This window comes from Condylura cristata, unplaced genomic scaffold (genome assembly GCF_000260355.1).
Source record: "Condylura cristata isolate star-nosed mole 26May11 unplaced genomic scaffold, ConCri1.0 scaffold00009, whole genome shotgun sequence".
Taxonomy (NCBI): Eukaryota; Metazoa; Chordata; class Mammalia; order Eulipotyphla; family Talpidae; genus Condylura; species Condylura cristata.
Window position 1 is genome coordinate 24,590,552 of NW_004567110.1, and position 25,739 is coordinate 24,616,290.

Below are 25,739 nucleotides of genomic sequence, written 5' to 3' on the forward strand. Positions count from 1 at the left end.
AAGATGATCAAAAGGGGATTGGAGGAGAACATGGGAGAATTCAGAAGTGTTGTGTTTTTTAATATTCAGAGGGGGAAAAGAGGATACTGGTGGGAGCTATTAAACAGGGACTGTCACAGCATGTTAGTGAGGGACTAGTAGGATCGTGGAGAGGCAGTGAGGACGGGCTTCTAGAGCACGCACTGCATTTGGGTGCAATCACCAGCTGTGACTTGAATTGGCAGTTCCAGGCAGCTCAGAGACCAGGGTGTAAGGACCAAGAGGCAGGTGGAATCAGGCAGGTGGAATAAGGCATGCCCAGTTCAGGATGGGGGAGGGGGCAGCACTGAAACATCACACCCTCCACCTCCTGAGTGAACACAAGACTCCTTCAGTGACTCCCGTCCAACAGCTGAGAAACTTGCTCGAGGTCACACAACCAGTAGAAGTCTACTGTTCATGTCTAATTTCTTGATGACTGAAAGAGGAGGTCTCCAAGCAAAATGGCAAGGACGTTGATGATGAAGAGAAGAGAGGCATCTAGGTGCTGACGGCATGACGAGCGTGAAGCTGGCTCACCACCAGGTGGAGGGGTGTCAACTTGGGGTGATGCCATGAGTACAGCTAGATCAGAGGGTGCTGCGAGCCCTGGAGAAGGCCAAGATGCTCTGGGTTGGACTTCCAGGCTGAGGGGCATCTGGTTAGCAACTGCCAACTCAGTCTTGCCCAACTGCCTACTAAAATGGTTATAGGAACAGTGGGGCGGGGGGGCGGGGAGGGAAATGCACTGGACTATGGTGATGGCACATGGGTGAGTTGGTGATGGGAAGCCCAAGGGCATTGCCATTGAGATGGGAAAATGCACAAAGTGATGTGAAAATAGACTATTATATTATTTTTTAAAAATGGTTATGAGAACAGAAAGAGGTCAGGACTCACAAGATCAGGAAAATGAAGACTCATGGACAACCTAGTCCCAGAATCTGGGAGAATTTGACCCCACTGATAAAGCCAATGGAAGTAAATTCAGGAAGATCAACCTAGGGTTCTGGCTTTGCATCCTCACGCAGGCACCGCATAGTGAGATGTGGGTGAGCAGAGCCTTGGGACCCGACACCCCACAGACCCAAAGCAGGAAGCCAGAGGGGCTGTGTCAGGCGGAACACCAGGCAGCCCACAACTTGTCCTCCTGGTATGGGGACTCAGGCAGCGAGGACAGGTGGCCGGTCTGTCCTCACACAATCACATGACACAAACATACCAGAGGCGATGTTTCTGCATCCCTAACGCCACAGTAATTCCCAGGCAGCAGCTGGACAGAAGCCAGCATGCCAGCCGGAGGGACCCTGCAGGGGAAGGTGGGAGAGGATGCCTGAGTACAGGCAGCCATGCCTCACACGCATCTGACTTAGATGGAAATTATCTGAATTCAGTCACATGTGCTCTGGGTTGAAAGAGAATCGTAGGAAAATTCCCTTACTAATCCATGCCCCCCGCCCCAACACACACACCCCTTCCTCCATTCAAACAGATTTTGGCTGACACGACCTCCAAATGCTTTCTAAACATCAAGAGAAATAACAGTGTTTTTCCCTTGGCCTTTGAGCTTCCAAACAAGTGGAGGGAAGTTCCCCCACACCCCGCAAAGTTTAAACATTACCCCACCAAAGCTGAGGCAGGCTCTGTATACTCCTGGATGCAAGACCTGAGGATGAAACCCAAATGCTGGCAGAGAGGTATTTTCTTGTGTCTTTCTCCATTCCTTGTAAATTTTCTACAAGGAGCATGCACTGCATTTCAAACCAGGAAAGAAAGGCATTATTTTGCCTGGGTTGTTCATCTTTAATGAGCCACCCAGGGGACTAGAAGGCAGGGGGTTTCTCTGGACACCTCCTGCAGCCCCACAGGGAGACAGGGTGCTCCTCCAGGATCCTCAGCCTTGTGAACACTAGCAAGAGGCTCCCACCCAAGTGGCTGATATTTTTAAAAAAGCCAAAGGCAGATGGGGTGGAGGAAGGCACTAAAGTAGTGCTGTACAGTTGCAGTAAAACGGACATTCGCTTCTGCTCACTGGATGCCCTTGTTCAAGCTCCTCAACTCACTGAGCCTCGGTTTCCTTGTCTGGTGAGTATTCCAAGCAGTGGTTTCTGATGCTACTTTACAGAGTCACGTCTAATACCCAAAAGAAAAATTTGTAGATACAGCACATGCTTAGTAAATGCTACTCAATATAGATGACAATGAAATACTCACTCTCAAAGTAGTGAAAACAGAAGTGTTTTCTTTTCTCTCCAAATGCTCGTAGTATTTGTGCTGATAAACACATTTTGGTCCGTTTTCTTAGGACTGCCATCACAAAGTACCACAAATGGGGCGCTTAAAGGAAAAAGCATATTCTCATGGTTCTGGAGGCCTGGGGACCAGATCGAGGCATCAATCCAGTGGTTCCTTCTGACGACTGTGAGGCCACTCCCTCAGCTTCTGGAAGCTTGCTGACAATTGTCTGTGTTCCTAGATGTGTAGAAGCATCACCCTTTGCTGCCAGCATCCTCACACGCCTTCTCTCTGTGTGTTTGTCTATGTTTTTGCGTCCAGCTTTTCCTTTCCAGGGGGGCACCAGTCACACTGGTTTAGAGCTCTCTCATGACCTCATCTTAGTTACCTGTATAAACACTCCATCTCTGAGTAAGCTCACATTCTGAGGTATTGGAGATTAAGACTCCAGCACGCACATTAGGTAAGACACAGGTCAGCTCATAACAACATCCTAAAAGAGCTTTATCTCCAGAGAGGAGGCGGTGGTTGGGCCGGCAGAGTGGGGGGACAGCGTGAGGAAGTACATTGCTAAGTAAGAAAGGGCTGGATCACAGTGTGGGCACAGGCTGCTCCATTCCAGTCTGCTTGACAGATGGAAGATGAGGTGGCACACAGACTGGCCAGAGGGCCTCTCCTGGCAGGGAGAGAATTTTGCAACAAAAGTCACAAGGTCTTCTGTGAGTAAGCAGAAGTCACAGGCCCACCACAGAAGCTCCTGGAGGCCCCAGGCCCCAGCAGGCAGAACAGGTTCAGACACCCAACTTTGTTGGGTGGCCTTAGCAGCAGGAAGGTGCTGCGGATCATGGGTGCCCTCATCCCAGGGAGAAGGCAGGATCTCTAGGGATCCAAGCCTGAGGGATTGCTGAGTGCAGAGTAAGCCAGGGGGACTCCATGCCAACTGGGAAGGATAGTCTCCTTCCCACTGGTGCCCAGGTCAGGAACCTAAAATTCATCTCTGGTCAGAGTGAGAAGCTCTATCAATAAAGGCATCATGCATTGGACTTTTTTTTTTTTTAAGATTTGCTTATTCATATAGTACTGGGGTACAGGCCAGAGGTACAGGGGCAGTGAGAGGCTTCACCAGAGACAGAGTGGGGAGCAGAGCAGATAGATTGACTATGTAACAGGGTGGTCCCTAGGAAAAGAGGAAACTCCAGGTTGAGTCTGCTGAGACCAACGTTGCTCCTGAAGCCTGTGGGGACTGGACATCGATGGTTCACTCTGATCCTGTATGGAGGACTCCAGCAAGGCCAGCAACAACAACAAATTGCTACTTGATTATTCTGCCCTGTGATTTTATGCAAAAATAGAAAAGTAAAAGCTAACATGTATTTGGAAATAACTTGTGCATACAAGTTGAACAAAGTTGGGATCAAGGTTGAGAGAACCTTTTAAACAACTTTTAAAGTTTTGCTTTGTTCTGTTACTGTGATTTTGATACACACCAGAAGTTTTTTTTCCTTTCACATGCACCAATGGACTATTTTCCACTTATGGCCATCACATTGGACATTCATGGACACTGCTGGTGACTGACTGTACCCTAAAATTTGTGCCACCATAGATATGGTGGTATTAAAAATCAAAAAGGGGGATTTGTAACCGGGTGGTCCCTAGGAAAAGGGGAAGTTCCAGGTTCCCTGTCCCACCTAGAAGGATGGTGGAGCTGAGAAGACAGGAAGAAGAGAAGAGAAGAAAAGAAGGAAGCTGGATGGAGAGCCAGAAGGAGACCTGAGGAAACCACATGGAGCAGTAAGCATGTGATGGGGAATCCGTGCTTGTTTCCTCACCCTGGACTGGTTGGGGCAGATGTAGGTGGGATGCCTGTAGGGAGGTGACTGTGGCAGTGTTTATATTGATTTTGATTTTGCTCTTTTCCTCCCAGACTTGTCTGCCCATTTCTGACCCTTTTCCATGGGTCCCAGCCAGAAGGTGCTTTAGTCTTGTGATGGGCTTCAGGCCTTGCTTTGGACCAGTCCCTTTTGGGTGGACTTTTGCCCACGAGGGGATGGGTAACTTCAGGTGTTTGATTTAGAAGTTATATTCTCTGTGTTTTGTATTGTATATTTACTGTATTAAAGTCCCTTTGTATTAAAGTTTTATATGTTTTGTCTTGTTGCGGCGGATGGCAGAAGCCACTTAGAGCAGGCAGTTGTGGGGCTTCAGGGGTGCCCCTCTCTCCCTGTCCTGTAACAGATAACCCACAGACAGGCAACCCAATTCACATTGGGGTACCCTGTAACAAGTACACTGCTGGGGGGAGCAGCAGGTGGATCAGAAGAGGTCTGCCGCGCCATGTGGGCCACCTCTGAGGCAGGGGTTTGAACTCGCACTGAAGTAGCTGTGGCTAGCTTGCAGTGCTGTGTCCTATGCCATTGCGCCACCAGGGAGGGCCCTCACTGGACTTTTTAAGACAAAGTCATCCAAGATACAATTCTGGAAGAGGGCATAAGACAGATAAACAGACAAAACTTCATTTGCGTAGCTGCATCACTAACCCATATATTCATTTTAGCAGTCATTCATCTAAACACGTGGTAGATGCCAGACAAGCAGAGGTCAACGCCATGGTGCCCAAACTCCTAGAAGTCACAGGCTGCCTGGAGAGACACGCATGAGGGAGCCCCAGCAAAGCAATGCAACCAGCACATTCACTGGGCTAGGCAGCTCCTGGCAGGATGTGATAACTGGCCAGGAAGCAAGGACCACAAGAACAGCCGTTATAACTGCCTTGGTTTTGTGAAGTGATTGTTGCAAAGTGACACATATCAAGAGGCTTACATTTGGCAAATAGAGTTTAGGGAGGGAGAAATGTTTTCTTTCTATGCAAGCAATCAGATAAATAAGAATTCAAAAAGGAGGACCAGGTAGAACTAAAAAAAGAAAGCACCACCTCGGGACTGCAGGAAGAAACGGATGCACAGAAGTTTTAAAGTATTCATTCAAGAGAGACCCTTTGCCCTATGGTGGCCAAGCAGGCACTGGGCACAGAGATACCAGGGTAAGTGGAAAGGTCTCTTAACTGACAGTTTATCATCCCTGAGGGCAGATAATAGCCAATAATTATCTGCATATAACCACAGGAAATAGGTGTATAAAGGGAGCTAAGAGAGAAAGAGACCAATTAGCCATAAGGAAGCCCCAACAGGCAGGCTCATTACTGATTCTGAAGGGTCTTTGTCTGGTGCTCACTCATGAACCCCACACACATTTTGAAGGAGCCAGCAACTGGTTTCAAGCCAGGAGCATCTGCTGTGGATCACACAACAGGACAGAGGCAGCAACCGCCAGCCACACCCATGAGTTGACCACAGCTGGGGTCCTGGTGTTATGGGGTCGGTCACTCGGAAGGGTATATGGAATGGGCTGGACTGGAGGCTTTCTAGCAGGACCTTTAAGTGACCACAGGTGGCCCCTCCTGGTGGCGCAGCAGGTTAAAGTGCAGCACTGCAAACTCTTAGCGCAGATGCTTCAGTGTGAATTTGATCCCACCCTGGAGGTGATCCACATGGCGCATCAGACCTCTCCTGACCAGACCTCTCCTGACCTGCCCCCTCAGCAGTGTACTTCGTCGATCTGCATGTTCTGCTCCCCTCTCCGTCTCTGGTGAATCCTCACACCTCTGCCTGCACCCAAGTTCTGTATGCACAATAAATAAATCTTTGAGAAAAAAAAAAAAAGCACCCACAGGGCTTTACCTGGTCTCATGTTTACACACACAACACACATCCCACTAATAGGGAAAACACCTCCCAGGTGATCAGGTTCAACGATAGGATGGTAACAAGCAAGGCCCTGGTTAACCAATAACACAAACAGTAGCACTCTCACTCCCAGGCAAGGTGTCCAGGAGACCTTCCTTCCCCTCTCCTGGCTGGGAAGGCATCATGAGCAGCCTGGCTCCCTCCCCGGGCTCTTGCAGAAAACTCCGTGAACACATGGGCCCTTCCCAAAGCAAAAAGGACCCTACAACCCCCCAGCACCTTTCCCAACACTGTTCTAGGATGGACAATAGTGCCCTGAGGAGCGTCCACCTTCATATCTACAAACACATATTACTACCTTCTTGGGGTCAAGGAACATATCTCACTTGTCTTTGCACCAGGTGGGTACTGAATGAGAAAACAAAGGTCTCTTGGCATTTGTTTGTCAACAAGGGAACAGAATCCAAAATCATGTCTAAGCGGTACTGTCAAAATGAAGCAAGGTCAACACATTTAACTATGAAACTAAAAAAAATGACAATTTTAATAGGAAAAAAGAGAAAGCCCGCAGTTTGGATTACTGAAATCCACAGCATCCATGTAGGGTCCATGGAGAAAAATCTCATTCAACAAACACCGAGTTGCATTTAGGTTCTAGTCACAGTTGCAGGTGCTCTGCAGACAGCAGTGAAAACACCATGGCCCTGACGTCATAGCACTTAAATTTGACAAGAAAGATCTATGAGTTCGAATTCATCACAAGCTTAAAGTGAGTCATCAGGTAATATGGCAACAACAGCAGGGAAACAAAATCTAACCTGATTTTACCTCAACCAAGAGTGGTTTGGGGCTCACGTCTTACTCTTCCTCCTGGCCCTCTGGGGCTCGGCCAACTTCAGAGCTTGGAGTTAACCAAAGGTCCCTCAGGCTAAGACAGGTGTTGGCCAATAGTGCACTTGAAGGAATATGGTGAAGCCCACAGCGGTCTGAGAACCAGTGAAGAAATTGCAGGTGTGTGGCCTGGAGAGGCAGCGGTAAGAGGGGATGCAGCAGCTAAACACTGAAAGCTGTCTGTGGAGGACTCGACCCTGAGGAGCCAAAGTTCCCCAGGTGGAGCTTACAGGGGAGCAGGAGGCAGTTCTTAGGAGTGCGGTGGTGCTAGGTCCTACCCACCGCTGTGAGGACTAAGGCATGATTGGCCTGAAGGCCGCTCCCCGCCCTTGGGAAGTCATCAGAAACAACATTAACTATTGGTCATAAGTGCAACTCAGTTTATTTGACTATCTTTCTATTCCTTTGGGTAAATCTCTCGCTGTCTCTAAATTTGTGATACTGCATTTACTAAAGTCATTATTTTAGCAATTTAAAGCTATAAATAGCACTTTAGAAAAATGCTCTTATCTGAGGAGATGTTTTACCTCCTAGAGAAATTAGAAAAAAACTAAATGGTACAACGATGGCCTTTAATGACTGAATGGAGCTAAACTGGGAAGTTATTAGCGTACAGGATGACTGAGCAAGCTCACAAACTCCATTCACCTTAGGATACCCCCTGCCAGACAACGGTAGCAAAAATCAATCCAACCAACTGATTTTTATGAAGAGTAATTCATGCCAGACCAGTTTAATTTCCTCCTGTGACGGAGGGACAGGGACACAGGGAAGCAATGAAGACCAGATACTGCAGCCTACAAGAGAGAACCTGAAGACTGAATCCCACTGACTAGTGGAGGTGATCACCAACAACAGGAACCAGAGGCTCATAATCGCTGCTTGAATAAGAAGGAGGCAAGAAACTTTTCTGTGGGGCTGGCAAAAAAACAAAAACACCTGCACTAAATTAAGAGAAACTGAGGTGAGATTTACAAGAGCTATGCTCAAGTGAGGTTTACAGAGGACATAATTGAGGAGTTGGGGAGAGGGGCTTTAGGAGAATTGGGATCTTGAGCCATGCCAGATGTCTCGTAATATAGTGTCAAGTGGGGGGACAGGTTAAAGAAAGGGCACAAGGACAGCAAGTCACTTGAAAGAATCTAAATCTGATTCAATGGCAAAGCTTCAGCAGAAAGGACTTCAAGGAAAAGAAGAGGGAGGGCCAGCCTAGACAGAGCTGGCAGGAATGAAAGGTGTCTGCTGCCGGAGGGCCTACTCGCCCAGAAAACCTTCATCAGATCCCACCGTGGTCCCACACGTCTTCACAGAGTGTTCAGCAGGGATTACAGATGAATCTGTCCACTCCTGCCCTCCCAGCGCCTGACACTGGAGTGGCCGTAACAGAAGTGGCTTCAGTGTGACAAGAAAGCAGAGTGACCAGAGGGGTTCAAAGAAAGGAAGGACTCCAGAGGATTGAGGAGCTAGGGGAAATATGAACCGTGAGGTGGTGGAGACAATATCCAGACCTGGGCTATTTAATTGAATTACATTTGCCTGGAACGCATAACCTTTAGAGCCCCCCTCCATCTATGGGGTTCTGGCCCAGAAGCCATATTTGTTGACAAGATTCTCTGAATTCAGCTTTCCTTCTGTCAGAAAAGGACTGATGGAAACGGGCCAAAGCAGCATTCTGAAACATCACAGCACCGCCACTGTGGGATGTCAGGTGTCCCCAGAAGCCTAGGACTGAATCCATGTCAGCACTGGTGGTGGTGTACAGTGTACAGGTGGGGGGAAAACGATCTGTCATAATCTGGGGTGACCCCTTCTAAGGAAAGATGACCATTCCCCAGCTTAAACCTCCACAGGAATCAAGTTACTTTTCTAAAGATCCCAGAGAGTGACAGTGTCCACCAGGGGAAGTCTTGGTTCCATTTGCTCTTCAGCAGTGTCCCTCTTCCCTAAAGCTGATGGAAATTTCTGGAAATTTTAGAACTCAAAATGACTTTACTCATCTGAGACTTGCCAGTTTTAGGGTGCGCTCCCCGCACTGGCACTGAGTCCTTCCTGTGACTCTGTGAAAGATTAGGTCTCAGAAGCCCCAGCCTGCTAGAACTGTTTGGCAGGGTACCATAAATAAGAGTGCTTGTCCCAAGCCCCCACCTGGTGGAGAGACCAGAGCTCATGATGCATGATGGACTATGACTCAGGATGACAGGGTAGTGAATGAATAAGCACTGGAAACAAATATGTGCATACTTAACCATCCCATAATAACTCACATTCCTAAACAAGTGCACCCGTACATAGGATATGCTCCTGGTCACCAAGGCAACCATCCCTGAAGCTGTACTTTGTTTTTTTTCATTCTAGATCTTTTCAACCTTAATTCCTTGGAGCACAGCTCTGGCTTTTGGCTCTCTGCTGAGAAGTACCACACCTCCCTAGAAAATGTAGCTGCACCTCATATTTACCAGATCTCTTTGGAAGGCTTCTGTCCTAGCTTCATTCTGACAGTAAATTCAACAAACACATCATCTGGAAACTTGTTGAAAGCATCAGCCACACAAAATAATCATTATGGTTGCTACTGTGAGAAAAATGAGAGGCAAAGTGTTATGCCTTGCACAGTTTTCACTGACAGCACTTTTCAAAAAGGGAATTTCAAATTTTGTGTGAAAAAGAGAAGCTAGCATTGGTTCTAAAAAAATGGAGAAAACCTGTTCTCGAGAATAAAGTGGCAGCTCTTATTTGGGATGTATGGATCTGGGATTATCGATCTTTAAAGAGAAGTTTACAATTTTCCTTTCCTAATAATAACAACTGGTTTACTTCAAACTAACCTCATTTTATATTTTAGATTTCATTATTCAAAAATGCCAACAGTTAAGACATTTTTATCTAGCTACTAATGTGATTTTTGACAACATCCATATAATAAGCATTGAGTTTCCCCCCTTTCAACACCAGCAACACGGTTATGACAGGTCAACCTGTAGCAACAGTTGGTCTATTCTCATCTCCACCCTACCCTGACCAAAAAAACAAAAATCAAAAAAAGTAATAACTTTGATCTGTGACTGAACCAGAAAGTTCTTTGAATATCCTTCCATTAGGTTTCCACCAAAGAGGAAATGACCTAGGTAAGAGTTTTTAATTTAGTCACAGTCCACCTGTATGCCCTGTCTCACATGCCGTGAAGCTGACAGAGAAGTTCTTTGCTATGAAGCTTCTTGAATAACAAGCTTAAGTGCAGAACAGAGGTTGGGGGGAGGCGCATTTATTTTGCCCAGAGCATGGATTCTGATTTTCCCATAGGGCCAGGGGAGTCCTTCCCAGTAGGTAGAAAACGGGAAGCTCCAAGAAAGATTCCACCCGGCAACCTGGATGAGGTACCGGGCTGTGAGTCAAGCCAAGTAGTCATGGATGGACCCGCCCGCTGCGCCGGGAGAAATGGACCGAAGCCCGGCAGAGAAGCCAGGTGGACCCGGGGCGCGTGGGCTGGCGATCCGAGTGCGTGCGGGGTGCGTCGTCCCCTGCAAAGAGCAGGCACTGGCGGGGGCAAAGGAGTCTTGGGTTTCCCGAGCTCAGGGGATCTGCTGAGCCCCTGGAAGGGTTTCTTTGACCCCACTCCCAGGGCTGGCGCACCCGCCGATCAGCCCGTCGGTCTGCAGGCAGGTGGAGCCTCTCTCCCTTCCCCCCCTCCGTAATTCTCTGGGCGGACTGCGCCCTCCCGCTCCGCCACTCCACCCCTCCCGCTCCTCCCTCCCTCGACCCCCGCCCCTCAGTGCCGGGGTCTGCGGGAGTCGGGCTCGCTCACCCGCGTGCAGGCCGCCCGCCTCGGGGCCGCTCTCCGGGGCGGCGGCGCTGGGCGGCGCGTCGGAGTCGGTGTAGGTGAGCCAGGTGGACTCGGTCTCTCGGGTCCAGCTCTCGTAGTAGCGGGGCTCGATGGCATCGGCCCGGCTTCCGCCGCAGCCCATCCTCCCGCGCTGCGGGTGCGCCCAGCGGCTGCTCGGCTGGCGGCTCCCGCGGCGGCTCAGCCCCGGCGGCGCAGCCCTGGCCGGCGAGGAGGAGACCGCGGAGACATCTTCGCTTCCCGCACCCGCCAGCCAGCACCGCAGCTAGAGCCGAGCTGCCGCCGCACCCGCCGCCCCCTCCGCGGGGCCCTCTCCCCGCGCACCCCTCCCCTCCGCTCCTAGGCCCACCCCTTCCCCACCTCTCCTTCCCCACCTCCCCTGGCCATCGCTGCTCCCCGCACCCCGCAAGTCCCCCGCAACCTCCCTCCTTGCGACCCAGCTGGCAGGGGCGCAGGAGGGGGGGGGACTCCAGAACGGGAGAGGGCTGGGTGGGGGGGTCCCCTGTCGAGATACTGCTCTCTAGCTCTTTTGCATCCATTCAGCAACCCCAACCCCACCCAAACCATTCTTCCTTCTTTCATTCTTTCCTTCCTCCTTCTTTTCCTTTCCTCCCTCACTCCCTCCCTTCCTCTTCCTACATTCCATTCAATCATCCTGGAGAGAATCAATGCTTAGGAAGGGATCCCAGGCTTTCTGGCCACTTGTTTCAAAAGCAACAGAGCTATGGATGCCCGCAGGTCACCAGGGCAGGTGTGATTCTCCACTAAGAATTAAGGAGCTGTCAGAGCCCTTGTGTGTTTCACCTGATCTGGAAAGCAGGGACTAGGGCCTGAGATTTCTGAGAGTTTGGTCAGACTTTCTCTAACACTATTTTTTATCCTTTGACGTCATGATCCTCTGAACGTGGCTCTCAAGAAAGTCACAGAGGGCCAGGAGCCACTCAGCATCCGGAAACCCCTCTCTGGATAGGGCTGTAGGCAAAAGTGACTTCCCTCCCTCCTGAGGGGACCTTGGCCTCTCTGGGCTCCAGTCTTAGGCTTTTATTCCCTAGAGCACACTCAGCTCTGTGTAGGTTCAGACCTAAAGCTCAAACAGGTGGGCTAAATACTTACCGGTTCCAAGGAAGCCAGAACATGTAGTAAAAGGCGGAAACCTGACCCTCCCTGGTGGTGTAGAGGGTTAAAGCACAGCACTAGGAAGCTGGCCGCAGCCACTTCAGCACAAGTTAGCTCCTGGCCAGGGAGGTGACCCACATGGTGCAGCAGACCTCTCCTGTCTCGCCCACTGCGCCCCTCAGCAGTGTACTTCGTAGTTCTGCTCCCCCACTCTGTCTCTGGTGAAGACTCTCACTGCCCCTTCAGTACCCCAATTCTGTATACATAAATAAATATTTTTTTAAAAGAAGGAATCTGTGCCAAAGAATGGTTAAGAAAATGGGGAAGGGTTGGAAGAATAAATCTTCAACGAACAGACTCTGTCAGAATAGAACATGGTATTGAATTAGTTTTCATTCTGTCATACTGAACATATGGCATATACTGACTAACAATTTTCAGTAACATATACTGAATTCCTATTTTGGCTGACATGTGTAATATAATAATACCCATGTAATTTTTAATATAGTATGTATGTCACCCATTGTATACAATCTGTAGTGTATACTGTTTATTATATCTTGTAAGTTATATAGAATACAGGTTTTCTCAAATATATAGAATACAGGTACCCCAAAATAGGGTACTCCCAATGAATAAATGAAACATATCCTAAGCCAAAATGGCAAAACCTAGAGATGCAATTACCATTAATTTATATGGAATAGCAACAAAAACCTCTCACGTTCCAAAGCTAAAATATAACCTCCCAAACCATACCAAATAACACTTAAGTTTCTGATCTCGGCATCTGTCTTTTTGGGCTGAATGTGGTAGAGAGAACTGACCTCAATCCATGAGTCCTCCACCTGCCTGCAGGTCAATTCTGCTCTGCAAGGGTCACTGTGGATATCTGTTTTTGTGGGCTCATGAGGCCAACCCCTACTTATACTCTGCCCCTATAAATACCTGCCTTTGATCAGGCTTCTGCCTAAGAATTCTGGGTCATCTGTCCTCAAAGTACTCACTTCCACTGCAAACCCTGGAGGTAGGTTCAGATCCTTGAGATGGGGAATAGTAATGCCTCCAGGCATCCAGCAGGGAGGTGAGAAGGGAAGGGGCTCAGAAGCCAGGTGAGTGCATCCTAGGGCCCCAGAATACCTTGTCTGTAGGGAGGACCAGGGCCAGATAACCAGAAATGGGCCCTCCGGCCACTGATTTACAGCATCATGAACATTTCCAAAGTGCAGGAGATCACTGTAATGTTGTCTGGCTTAGGTACAGCGTGGTCGCACCTTACGCATTTCCGAGCCTCTGCTATCTATATTTTCAGTTTGTCAAGGACAAGGACATTGTCTCATTCACCTTGGAACACTCAAGAAGGAGTCATTCAATGCCTTCATATAGTCAGTGCTCATCAAATACTTGTTTAATGAACAAATGATCACAGGCAAGTCGTTTGCCAATAGGACTCGGGTTTGTTGTTAAAACTCTTGAGTTTGGCAGTTGCTCTGCTACTTACTGACTGGCCGGCCTGGGCAAGTCCGTCAACCTCTCCTTGCCTTAGTTTCTTTATATACAAGTGGGAGGAAATAACTGCGTGTATAGAGTGCTTAGAACAGTGATGGGGCTGAGAAAGCACTTACTGGGTACTGTCTACCCCTGCACTTATGGCACAACTTTGGGAGGAAATCTGAAATTACTGTGTTTTCAAATGAGATAATTGTGAATTTGCTTAACTCATAGCAGGAGTTTGGTACTTGGTAGTCTTATTTCTTTCCCCTCCTTCCCTATTCTTTTCCTTATGATTTTACTGTAACAGGGTGGTCCCCAGGAAAAGGGGAGGTTTCAGGTTCCCTGCCCCACCCACAGGGAGGGTGGAACTGAGCAGAGAAGAGAAGAATCTGGAGAGGGGTCTGAGAAGGAAGGAAGCAGGATGGAGAGACAGAAGGAGACCTGAGGGAGACACATGGAGCAGAGACCTGTGACATCTTGCTTCTTGGTCTTGAACTGGCTGAAACAGATGTGGGTCAGAGACCTGTGGGGAGGTTCACTATGGCAGCATTTATCTTGATTTTGATTTTGCTCTTTTCCTCCCTGACTTGTCTGGCCATTTCTGACCCTTTTCAATGGGTCCCTGCCCTGAGGTGCTTCAGACTTATAGAGGGCTTTTGGACCTTGCTCTGTGCCAATCTCTTTTGGGTAGACCATTACCCACAAGGGGATGGTAACTGGGTGTTTGATTTAGAAACTATATTCTTTGTCTTTTCTGTATTGCACATTGATTGTATTAACGTTCCTTTCTATTAAATATCTTATATGTTTTGTCTTGATACAGGGGATGGCAGAACCTACTTAGAGTGGGCAGGTTTGGAGGTTCAGGGGTGCCTATAACATTACTACTCATAATCTCCCTGAAAATAAACTTTCTTACCAACTAGGAAATCCTAGTTCGGAGAGGCTTGTGGAGTCAGCAAAGTGATGTTTCTGCTCTGTAAAGCAGCAGCTAGCTGGGGACATCTGACTGCTGCTCTGGGCTCTTTCAATTACAATTCTCTAGTTGGTATGGAATTTTCTACTAAAATTTGGGTATAAATGTAATAAATGTAAATGTGCAAAATGTATTAAATGATCTTAAACTATCTGTTCAGAATCTATAACTCAACTAATATCTTTTTCCATCGAGTTTAAAAGCAACAGCAAAATAGTTATTCGAAATAAAGGAAGGTGTCAACACAGATTAGGAAATCTTAACCCAAACCAGTGTTGTGAAGCCAATTAAACCATTGCTGACAACTACTGCTTACTTGGTAGGATTTGCAAAATAAAGGATCTGTGGCTTTGAGACACTCTGCTGAGGGTCCTGGTTTCTAAGGGTCTAGATCAAAGGATTTTAGGGGCCAAAGTCCTACTACCTCTAGGACTTTTTCTGTGGTTCAGCATCACTGGGCTCCGCTCAGCTATTGTGAGCAGTACAAAGGAGACCTTCAGTGAGGCAGTAAGTGTCAAGGGAAGAACAAACTGGCAGCACACCCTTAAACTCGCTGTCTGGATCTGTCATCTAAAAAAAGGGAAGATAGATTCACTGCCTCATATATTTCTTCAAGTGTCAAAGCACATGAGGAGAAGCAGGGGCGATAAATCTGGCCAACAGGACAGAGCCAGGTGAGCCTCCTTCGTCTTGTATTAGTCTCCTTAGTCTTAGTCTCCAAAGTCTTGCCAAACCTCAGCAAGTCCCCCAATCATTCCAGATTCAGCCAACAAACCGGAACTATGCCTCTATTCCCTCTCTGGAGGATTCAGAGCACTATCTACCAAGCATCCCTCACAATCTGCAATGTTGGCTAGCTGACACAGTCACCCTGGTGGAAGAAGTAGACTTTTGCAGTAAAGGGAGTGAACTCAAAGTGCAACATCCCCAATCTGATACCATTCCCCACATCTGGGGAGAAACAAGGATCACTTGGCACTGGTCCATTCATGCCCCTCTAACCTCTGGAGGATGACGTGTGCGCCTGTGTTGTAGTATGCCCCGTGGCTGTCTGGAATCAAGTGATGCGGACAGATGAGATACGCAGATTGGGAACAAGAAAGGGAAACTTAGGGGGTGGAGGGAAGGGGCAGAAAAAGAAAGGGAAACTGAAGTAGTAAATAATAATACATGAACATAAATAATGAAAAAAGTAATAACACATGACTCTTGGACATGGCTCGAGGGGCAAGATGAAAGGAAATTTGGTAAAAGAGAGAAAAGAAATTGAAGATGTTATCAGAAGACATTTATAGAGAGAGTAAATTTTAAGTGTGAAACTCATCAATGTGGAGTAAGTTCTCCCCCTACCAATCTTTAAATCAAACAATTCTCCTGAGAAAAGCCATCACCTTGTTGGGTTAATTGATTCAACAAGTTCTTTCAGTGGCTTCAAAATTTATCTCAGTGCTTGGATTAATGTCCTGTGGCACCTTCTCATACCCCAAATGAAAACCCAGGACAAAGCAGGGGCTGATGTTTCAAGATTCTGATTTCATCATACTTCCTTTCAGTTTGGTACTGGCCCATGGGTAAGAGGTAATGAATAACTGATTTGTTCTCTTCACAGAGAATATGAGTCACATTCTATTGGAAATGACCTGGAAAGGAAAAGCTGGCAGTGATGAGAGGGATGGAGGATTTTTTTTAAATGGCAGAACAAGCTCAAATCATAGATAGTAAATAGAGTAATAAAAGAGAACTAACACAGACGTGAGAATAGATCCAAAAAGGTATATTCCCACAGGACTAATTCCAAAGGGAATTCTGAAAGCTCAGAGAAGGCCCATATAACACAATACATTCTTCAAGACCTTTAAAAGCATCATTATCTGTGTCTTCTGATGTGGTCCTGGGTAAGTTGGTGATATTATCCTCTGCTCTTCCTCTTCACCTGCAACAATGAAAGTCTGAGTCATTTGCCAGCGGTTATTGCAAATATCAGGGAGGGAAGAGCGGCAGCATCGATCTCTTAGTCTGCATACAGAAATTCTTACTTCTTTTTACAACAAAGAAAAGCAGTAACTTCTCCCCAAGTTGGAACAAAGAGCATTTGTGATGGGTTTGAATAGTGTGTTCTTCAGAGTTTAAGATCATCAGTCCCATTTCCACACATCAGCTGTCTCTGCTTGCCCCTTTGAGAGCACTGCGAATCAAGAGTGGTTTGAGACCTGGCTGGAACCTGTAAGACTACCATCTGATGAAAAGAGAAGAACTGAAGTAGAATAAATTTTGGCTGGTACTCTTGGCAGGAGATTGCTAGTTAACAATGTCAGAGAGCCAGGAGTTCAGGGCTTGGGTTTCTAAGGCAAAGCTCAAGGAGTGGAACAGAATGTTCTCACCTCTGACCACTGCCTGGAGCATGGAGGCAGATTGTTTGTTACTTGGGACTGTGTGATGGAGCCTGCTCTAACCTCAGGATACCTGTCAGTTCCTCTGATAATGAAAGCTCATATCCGCGGGGTCCTTATATGTTCCAGCCCCTGTATGATAAGTGCTTTGAACTTGGATTAGCTCATTTCATCCTTACAGCAACGCTGAGAAGTTGGCACCATTAAAAGCCCCATATTCATCGTGAGAACACTGAGATGTAAGGAGGTTAAGTAACGTGTCTGATGTCAGCCGTTAACACTAAGGATTTAGGCCTCAACTATATGAGCCCAAGGGCATGCATTATCCACAGTGCCAGTCTGCCACTTGAAAGCTATTCCCATGGGCCAGCAAACATCTAGGGAGCTGCGCATGTCACAGCCCGGGTGGAGAGTCCATCAGGTCGTCTCCCAGGGCAACCCAACTGCAGCTCCATGTGCTACTGTTCATGGGAGGAAAGTGAAGATTATTAAGGACGTCAGGAGATATTTCCCAGTTCCAATCAGTGTCTGTGCTGTGAGTAATCCTGTCTAGAATTGAGAAGCATTGGTTACTGAAAATAGGGTGAAAATACTCCCTCCACACTTTAGAACTGTCTCACAAACTGTCTTATGACCAAATCAGGAACAAGCCACGAATATAAGAACTATGATTCAATTTTGTGTATTATCTGTGTTGCATAGGATGTTACCCTGGCTGCGCTGGGGAGAAATGAGTGAGTGAAAATGATGTGTGGGCTGGTAGGATGTTTGAATTATCTGCATTGTTGATTTTACCTCCTGACAGATTCATTCATGTGGTTGAATTAACTGGTGTATTTCAAGTTCATAGTTACCAGCAGGAAACTCTCTTATGAATCTCAGAGAACTGCTGCTCTCACACCGGCCACAGGCAGGTGCTTTCACTCTTCTCAAAGCATTTCAAAGAAGGGAAGCACCTTGCTGAATGAGCCTCTTCCCGAAGAACTACATTTCTTTCTCTTGTTTCCTCAAGAATATACATTCTTGGGGGGAAACATGGTGTGTGGGGGATACAGATGAACTTGCTCAAATATTTCTAAACCTATCTAGACAAAGGCAGGGTGGGCTTGCTGAAGAGAATGAGAAGCCTGCTGAGAGCAGAGAAGCAGTCTTGCTCCAAAGCAAGGTCTTGGCTGCCAGAAAGAGATGGTTCTTACTGTGGCTTAGTGCTCTTGTTCAGACTCACCACTTTCCCCACTCATTCCCTCCCCTGCAGCCTCTCAAACTCCCTTCCCCTATCAACCAAACTCTAGAGAAAGCAGGAAACTCTCAACAAAATTAGAATTAGTTTTGCTCAAAGTTGTCTCCTATGAAGGCATGAATCTCACTCCTCTGGCACCCTACTAGTCCGATGGAGCATGCCCAAGAATAGGAGAGAGGCGTGTTTGGGCCCCTCTAGGACTTCATGTCCTAGCAGGAGATGCTGGTACCCAGAAGTGGTAGAACCCAGAAAAATAACAAGGGTTATTTTGGGGAGATTAGCCTTGCTGTCTGGTGTAGACCATGGTTAACACCTTTGGATTTTGTTTTAAAAGCAATGAAAATGATTTTATTATAAGAGAGAATAATTTGGATTTCAGTTTCTTTTAAATCCATGTCACTTTTCTATTTTTTTTTAAATTAATTTATTTAGTAGAAGAATGGGGTGTAGGCCAGAGGTGTAGGGGGGTGAGAGGATTCCCCAGAGGCCAACTGGGGAACATAAGAGGCAAACTAACTGCTAAGATGTGGGAGGGGTGGGTGTCAAGGGGGGGCAGGACAGGAAAGTTCTGCTGTGTCATATGTGGGTTAGCTCCTGGGTTGGGATTGAACTGGGACCACAGCAGTGAGAGCTCTGAGACTTAACACTTAAGCCACCAGCTTGGCCGTGGGAGGGATTTCTTTAAGAGGACAGATTGACAGCATAATTCTAGACATTTTGAGAGCAGAGTGAAATAATGGAAATTTAGAGTTGAGTTGGTAATCAGTATATAGAAAACAGCAAATAAGAACATTTATTCCCCAAAAAATTAAAATTAAGAAAGAAAAATGTAATCAAGACTCCATGTCTCAGCCTTCAACATCTAATCATAATAAAGTAAACACTGATTACTGAACTAAGTAAAAATGTGATGTAACCATACAGGAAGGGCAGAGGTGGGAGGGGTATATCTGTGTGCTTTGGAAAGGGAAAGCATGAGGATTAAGCTTTCGTTTTCTTCTGAGGCAGCCAGGAGATACTGCTTAAAACAAGAGCTCAAGAATGAACACAGTGCTAGCACTTATATAAAAGTACAGCTAATTACCTAAAAATCTCAGCTGAAGGAGTTATAAGTAGCTTCCCGGATGGGAGAAGGGTGCAGGGGACTGCTGTTTTCCGTGATGAGTCTTTCAGAACTACTTGACTCTTTAAAGTAAGTATGTGAAGCCTCTGCTTTAAATAAAAGTAAAAAACAAAAACAAAGGAACGTGTAAAAAAAAATGGAAAATGAAAGTAGCATTTTGAGCTATTTGGTTATAAAAGGAGACTAGAAGTGAGTTAGGGTAGCTTGGGTTGTGGTGGGTTTTTCAGAGATGAGACATAGAACACATTTGGGATGAGAATTACCTATCTGAGAGGGAGACATTGATAGGAGAGCAGAGAAAGTCTTCCAAAAGGCAGAGAAGTCCTTGGGAAAATTAGCGGACTGCAATCCAAAACACACAGGGTGGAGTTGGGCTTGGACACAAAGGGACTCCCCCTTCTCCTCCACGGGAAGGAAGGAAAGTCAGGTACGAACACAAACAGGGTTGTAGAATTTGTCATGACCTTCTTCCTGCCTTGTCAGGCCTCAACAAGACACCCAGGACAGAATACAATGCAATCCGCTGGCAATTGCATGACAAGAAACACAGAAACGAGAAGCAGGCATGTTGTTCTTTCAACCCTCCTCCAGTGTGGAATGCCAAACTGCCAGTGCCTGACGAATCACTCCCACGACGGCTGTATTTATTACCCTTTTTGCTCACAGAAATAAGAACATCTCCTTTTGGAAATAAATAGGCTTCAACTGGTACTCAATAGCCTGGCGGGCACTCCTGCTGCCAACTCCATCTTGGAGAAAGCTTACTTGCTGACGTAAAGCTGGGTTTGTAGAAACAGGAGGAACTGCCAGGGGGCCATTCCCCACACGAAGGAGCCAACGATCTGTGGGAATCAGGACCGGAAGCGGTGATCAAGTCAGGAAGTACAGAACTGGCCAGAGTGCAGATGACGGCAGCAGCACTGCAAGGCAAACTCTAACTTGGGCCAGCTCTCCATTGCGTCAGAACTCAGAAGAGGTCTAAGTGGGTCCAAGTTGGCAGTGCCTCTTGGTAGAGGCGGGTGGAAACCTTCCCTTGAAGGGAGCACCCCCAATTTAAGTCTCGAAGATTCCGGTAGATGAAGATCTAACAGATAGGAACACACACTCAGAGGTCAACAGGGCTGGAAAGAGCAATGCCTCCATGAGTGAAGGTCTGCAGGTGTGTTAAAGGGAAAAGATGGGGAAAGGAGATTAAAAAAAACAAACCCCTCTTTGTTTCTCTCCCAAATCTGGCCTTTGGAACACAGGTACCTTAGCGCTTATGAAATGCACATTCCTGGATCCTCGTCCAAACCTACTGACACTAACCTCTGGGGGCTGAACTTGAGAATCTGCACTATCACATTTCTCCTACAGAGGAAAACTCAGGCAGCCAGTCACACAGACCTACCTTTCCTTTCCATGATCATATTCCTGTAGCTTGTACTGTCCATTCATGAAGATGTTAAAGCAGCGGGCCCATCCACTCAAAGGTCAGAGCAAAACTAAAAGCTAAACAAGATGGCAGCCTCAGCCCCCAGCAAGACATAGGGGCTGACTTGGCTTGGTGCTGTGAGTCCCAGCATGGCACAGTTATCTGTCTAGTGGCTGGGCCCTGAAGACCTCCCGTGACAGTCACATACCTGCAAGATATGAGGCACTATTATCCCACTGTATACTGAAGACACTAAGGCTCAGACACATTAACTTACTTGCACAAGGTCATAGTACTAACAGTTAACAGGGACCATTCAAGTTAAGCTCATTTATGCATTGTTTCTACTCTGACAGGCTGTCCAGGAATTGTTGTGCCAGTCACTGACTGTCAACACAAGCCAGAGGTCATGGGTCATCCTTCACTTCACTCCTCCCACACACCCACCCCTGATTTTTACTCCCACAGCTTCTCCAAAACTAGGTAATTCAAGTCCACCTACTAAATATTTCTCAAAGCCTTCTCTCCATTCCTGTTGCTATTCCCCTAATTCAGCTCTTCAGTTACTCCTCCCCCATTAATGAAATAGCTTCCTAGCCAGTTTGTCTCTAGCAACCACCCCATGTCAAATCCTCACCCTGTGAATGAACTTTCTAAAATATACCTGGTCATTGCAACCCCCCAGTTTGGAAGCTCCAAAGGCTTCCTATGGCCTTGAGGATAAACTCCCACTCCTTATTCCTGCCACTGCCTGTCTATCTGAGTGACCTCTTGCTGAGTCTCTGTAAATTCCCATGGCATAATGAATAAACATTGGTTTAGCTCTTGGAAGTTTCCACTATCTGAGGCAATATGCATGCACTCTATTGGCACATTGATCGAATCCAAGTCATCTACACTTAGTTTCCAATGAACTATGGAATGATGCCTGAACCATAATGATTCAGGAGCAAAACAGAGGAAGACTGAGTTATGGCAAGACTATAGTACTCCATCATGCCATTCTAGTTTACCCAATTGTTTTAACATTGTCTTTGGTACCACTTAACTTGATTTGATGACAGTGCGATCAATTAGACCTAAGATGGCAGAATGTGTTACTGAATGAGTTATTACTCCACACATCATAGAAAAGTGCCCTTTATAAACTTTCCCAAACTGTTCAACAGAGAACTAATTTGCTCTCTGCAAACAACGGATTTTGTCGTTGGAAGCACATTAGCATATTAAAGGTTCGGAGAAAAACAGCAATGCAGAAAGTAGAACAGTTTTGTTCTCAGGAATTTTGCTCAGTTTTCTCTCTGCACATTTATTTAGTAATGTCTTCTGAAAGCATTATCCCTCAACAGATGTTTGGGGAAGCACTGGAACACATACAAAGATCCTAAAGGCTTCTGGAATTTCACCTACTCCGAAGTCAGAACACAAGCACAGACCTGCCACTCTGCCTAGAACATTCCTATAAGTCTTTTAAGATTCAGCTCAGATGCCTCCTAGAAGTCAAACCTCACCCACCCCTCCCATCCTCCCCTACCCACAGCCACGCATGGTAACACACACATGCATACTACATAATTGTTTGAGATCCCATACAACCCTCTATTATAATACCTCTTTTTTCTTTATATTGTTTGACAGAAAATTCAGTTCAGATTGAACAGACCTGAAGAAGAATTTACGGGCTCAGGCATTGTGGGTCTGTAGCTGCAATAGCTCCTGCTTCAGAAGCTCCACTGTCAAATTCAGCAGGAAAACAGGCACACAGCACCCCCAGGTGACCCATTTCACTGGCCTCATGGCCTATCACTGCGGCAGAGGGAAAACAGTGCAGGATTGTTATACCTACGTCCTAAACGATAGATGCCCCCCGCCCCTCCCCCTCCCAAAGTCGGGAAATGTAAACAGGAATGGCAAGCAGAAAGGAGTATCTTCTTAGGCCTCCAGGCTTTCATCTCCTTCTAATGCCCCCTGGTGGCAAAACCTAACAAGGAACAAGCTAATAGAAAAATGAACTGTAATTTGCAGAGAACCAGCCCCTGCCTGCATCACAGGGCAGAATATGAAAGGACATTGGATCTGTGATAATGGATTGGTAACTGACACAAGGTGTGTTTTAGAATAAACAGGGGCTGACTGTTAGCACCTCTTGCCAGACAATGCATAATGTGGCAAATTTTCAGGTAAATAACTCGCTTGACAATCCATTTGGTTTCACATTGTGTTTTGCTTGACAACAAACTTAGGCTACACCTTGTAAAATGGAAGTAGCCCTGTTTAGTTCAGATCATTTCTACTGGGTTATTTTTAAATTAATAATTTTTTTTTCTCTTTAAGCTTCATTTTGTAATTAAGCCCATCTGAGAATCTATTTTAACTTTTATTTTTCAATTTTATCATTTCCACTTGGTTCTTTTTATCATTTCCATTTCTTTGCTGAGATTTTCTATCTAATAAGTCATTATAAGCAATTTTTTTCTCATGTCACTGAGCATAATTATAACAGCTACCTTAAAAGCCTTCTCTCTCTGCTCATTCCAGCATCTAGCTCAACCTCCACTGATGATTTTTTTCTTTTGAGGATAGGGTACATTTTCCTGCTTAGTGTGTTAAATGCTTTTGGATTGTATCCTGGGTATTATGAATGCTGTGTTGTGAAGACTGTGGATTCTGCTATATTCCTCCAATAAATGTGAATTTTGTTATAACAAGGAAACAAATTTGTTTGGGTTAAAACTGTATGCCTTTTATGTACAACTGCAGCTTAAATTGCAGTTCAGATTTCTTATCTTTTGCTAGGCAGTTTGAAATCTGCCCCTTGTATTCATGATTTAGGAGTTAATCAAAATGTGAATAAGAAATCTGAGGCTCTCTGACTCTCTATATTCCTGATTTCCCCTTCTCACCTTCCAGGGGGTGTGATTACCCTGGATTCTATCATTTGATGTTTCTCGTCAGGAAGATCTCAGGTTATCTTTGGGCATCCTTTTTTTTTTTTTTTTAAAGATTTATTTATTTGTGCATACAGAACTGGGGTACAGGCCAGAGGCTCAGGGGCAGTGAGAGGCTTCACCAGAGACAGAGTGGGGAGCAGAACAGGCAGATCGATGAAGTACACTGCTGAGGGGAGCAGCGGGCGGGTCAGGAGAGGTCTGCCACGCCATGTGGTCACCTCCAGGACAGGCGAGAATCGAACTCATGCGAAAGTGGCTTTAGCTTTTCAGTGCTGTGCTTTAACCCACTGTGCCACCAGGGAGGGCCCTTCTTTGGGCATCTTAACCATCTTGCTTGGGAGAGACAGGCATTGCTCCAATCTTTATTGTTACTTTCTCTCCCCATGGCTTAAAATAAGCCCACACTGACAGTGGATAAAATTCTGATGAACACATGAAGTCCCTGAAAAATCTCTAGAATCCCATTCTGATACCTACCTGCTGGTCTTATGAGTCTATTCAAAAACATTCAATTACAATTCAGCCCCACCTTCCCCTGCTGGATCCTAAGGTAGTCAGGAAGACCAGTCAGAGAAAGGGGTATGTGGCTGCCTTTAACTGACAGGAGCAATGGTTCTCGTGACAAGAAGAAAAGCAGGTCTTCTGTCTACCCTTAGTAAATGATGACAAGGGTTAGGCAATATTCCTACACACAACACTGTCTTGTTCTGAGAAAAGATTTGACTTAACCAAATACAGAACCTGACAGATATTTCTTTCAAGTGAATCAATGGGGAGGAGCTGAAGTAGCATTTTTTTTAAAGAAATGCAATGTTTAGAGATTTTTCTATTTTTCTACTGTTGGGGAAGGGAGCCCTTAATATTCCCATCAACTGTGACACATGTGAATCACAACCCCTTCGCTTCTATAAACGCACCATGATTCATCATGATTCCTGCCAGCTGTGGGCTGCGTGTTATTCTAACAGTACAGGCTTTCCCCAGAGATGCACTCTGCTCACAGCTGAGTGTTATTATGAGCCAGTCCTCTGTTTACACCTTTTCAGAGATTGGGACTGGACAAGGATAACCTTCCCTGCGGCCCTAAGCTTGTGATCACTCAGAGGGCTCTGGGGAAGAGCTGCTCTCCTATCATCATGAAAACCAGGCCACTGTGGCTGAGGAAACCAATGACATTTTGCTTTTTATTTTAAATTTTTTCATAAAGAAAAAAATATTTCATTTTTTAAGATTTATTTATTATACATAGAGAACTGCGGTATAGGCCAGAAGTGCAGGGGGAGAGAAGATTCACCAGTGAGATTGGGGAGCAGAACAGGCAGATGTACTGAAATACACTGCTGAGGGGAGCAGCGGGCAGGTCAGGAGAGGTCTGCCATACCATGTGAGTCACTCCCCTGGCAGGGGATCAAACTTGTGCTATAGTGGCTGTGATAGCTACATAGTACTGCTCTTTAACCCATTGCACCACCAGCAAGGGCCCAGAAAAAAGTAAGTCTTATTGAAATATAATACGCATATAGTTAACTATACCCTTTTTATATTTACAATTCAAGTTTTGATAAGTATAACTGTAACCTCCTTCTAATCAGGATGCAGTATGTTTCCTATGTTTCCCCCAAAACCTCCCCTGCCCACTTGCAGTCAGTTTCTCTGACTTGTGCCTCTCCCTTTTCTCAGTTCTGCCTGAGGCACCTGTCAAGCTGCTTTCAATCACTATAGACCAGTTTTGCCAGTGACAGGATTTCATATAAGTGGAATAATACAGTGTGCTCTTTTATGCCTGGTTTCTTTAGCTCAGTGTAGAGGTTCATTAATGTTATCAAGTGTATCCGTATCTTATTTTAATGGCTAAATAGTATTACACCATAGGGATATTCCACAATTGCTTTACCTACTCACCATTAGGAGGCAACTGTGCTGTTTCCAGTTGTGGTCTCTTGTGAATAAAACTGCTATGAACATTACTGTGCAAATCTTTCTGTGGAAATACATACCCATTTCTCCAGAAGTAAAGCAAACTGTATTTTTAAGAATTCATCCAACGCAATGACAGAAATCATGGCCAGTAATCTGGGGGAAATGTGAGTATTGCAGGTGATCAAAAAAGAAAAGTACTATCACAATCATAGTGAATATCCAAACGGTGCGGATTCCTGTAGCCTGACTGCTCCTGCAGCAGGCACCAAGCATCCTAGACTATAAGGATTTAGCAATTCCTTGAGTTTCACTAACAAACATCATTAAGTAAAAGTAGTATCTGATCACTAATTCCCTTTGAGATCAGCTTTTAGAATAAGTTTG

General features: G+C 46.0%; 1 protein-coding gene and 1 long non-coding RNA gene across 2 annotated transcripts in view; both read right to left on the reverse strand.

Annotated features, from left to right (window-relative positions):
* BAALC (brain and acute leukemia, cytoplasmic) overlaps positions 1-11,014 on the reverse strand; it is a 63,433-nt gene extending 52,419 nt beyond the window's left edge. Inside the window, exon 1 of the mRNA XM_004679678.2 lies at positions 10,693-11,014. Within this exon, the coding sequence (XP_004679735.2) occupies positions 10,693-10,852 (160 nt within the window). The 5' untranslated portion in view covers positions 10,853-11,014. The remainder of the gene's footprint in view (positions 1-10,692) is intronic.
* An 11,139-nt stretch (positions 11,015-22,153) lies between these two features.
* The window catches only part of LOC105853439, a 14,239-nt gene continuing 10,653 nt past the window's right edge, over positions 22,154-25,739 (reverse strand). Inside the window, exon 3 of the long non-coding RNA XR_001145287.1 lies at positions 22,154-22,290. This is a non-coding gene — a long non-coding RNA (uncharacterized LOC105853439). The remainder of the gene's footprint in view (positions 22,291-25,739) is intronic.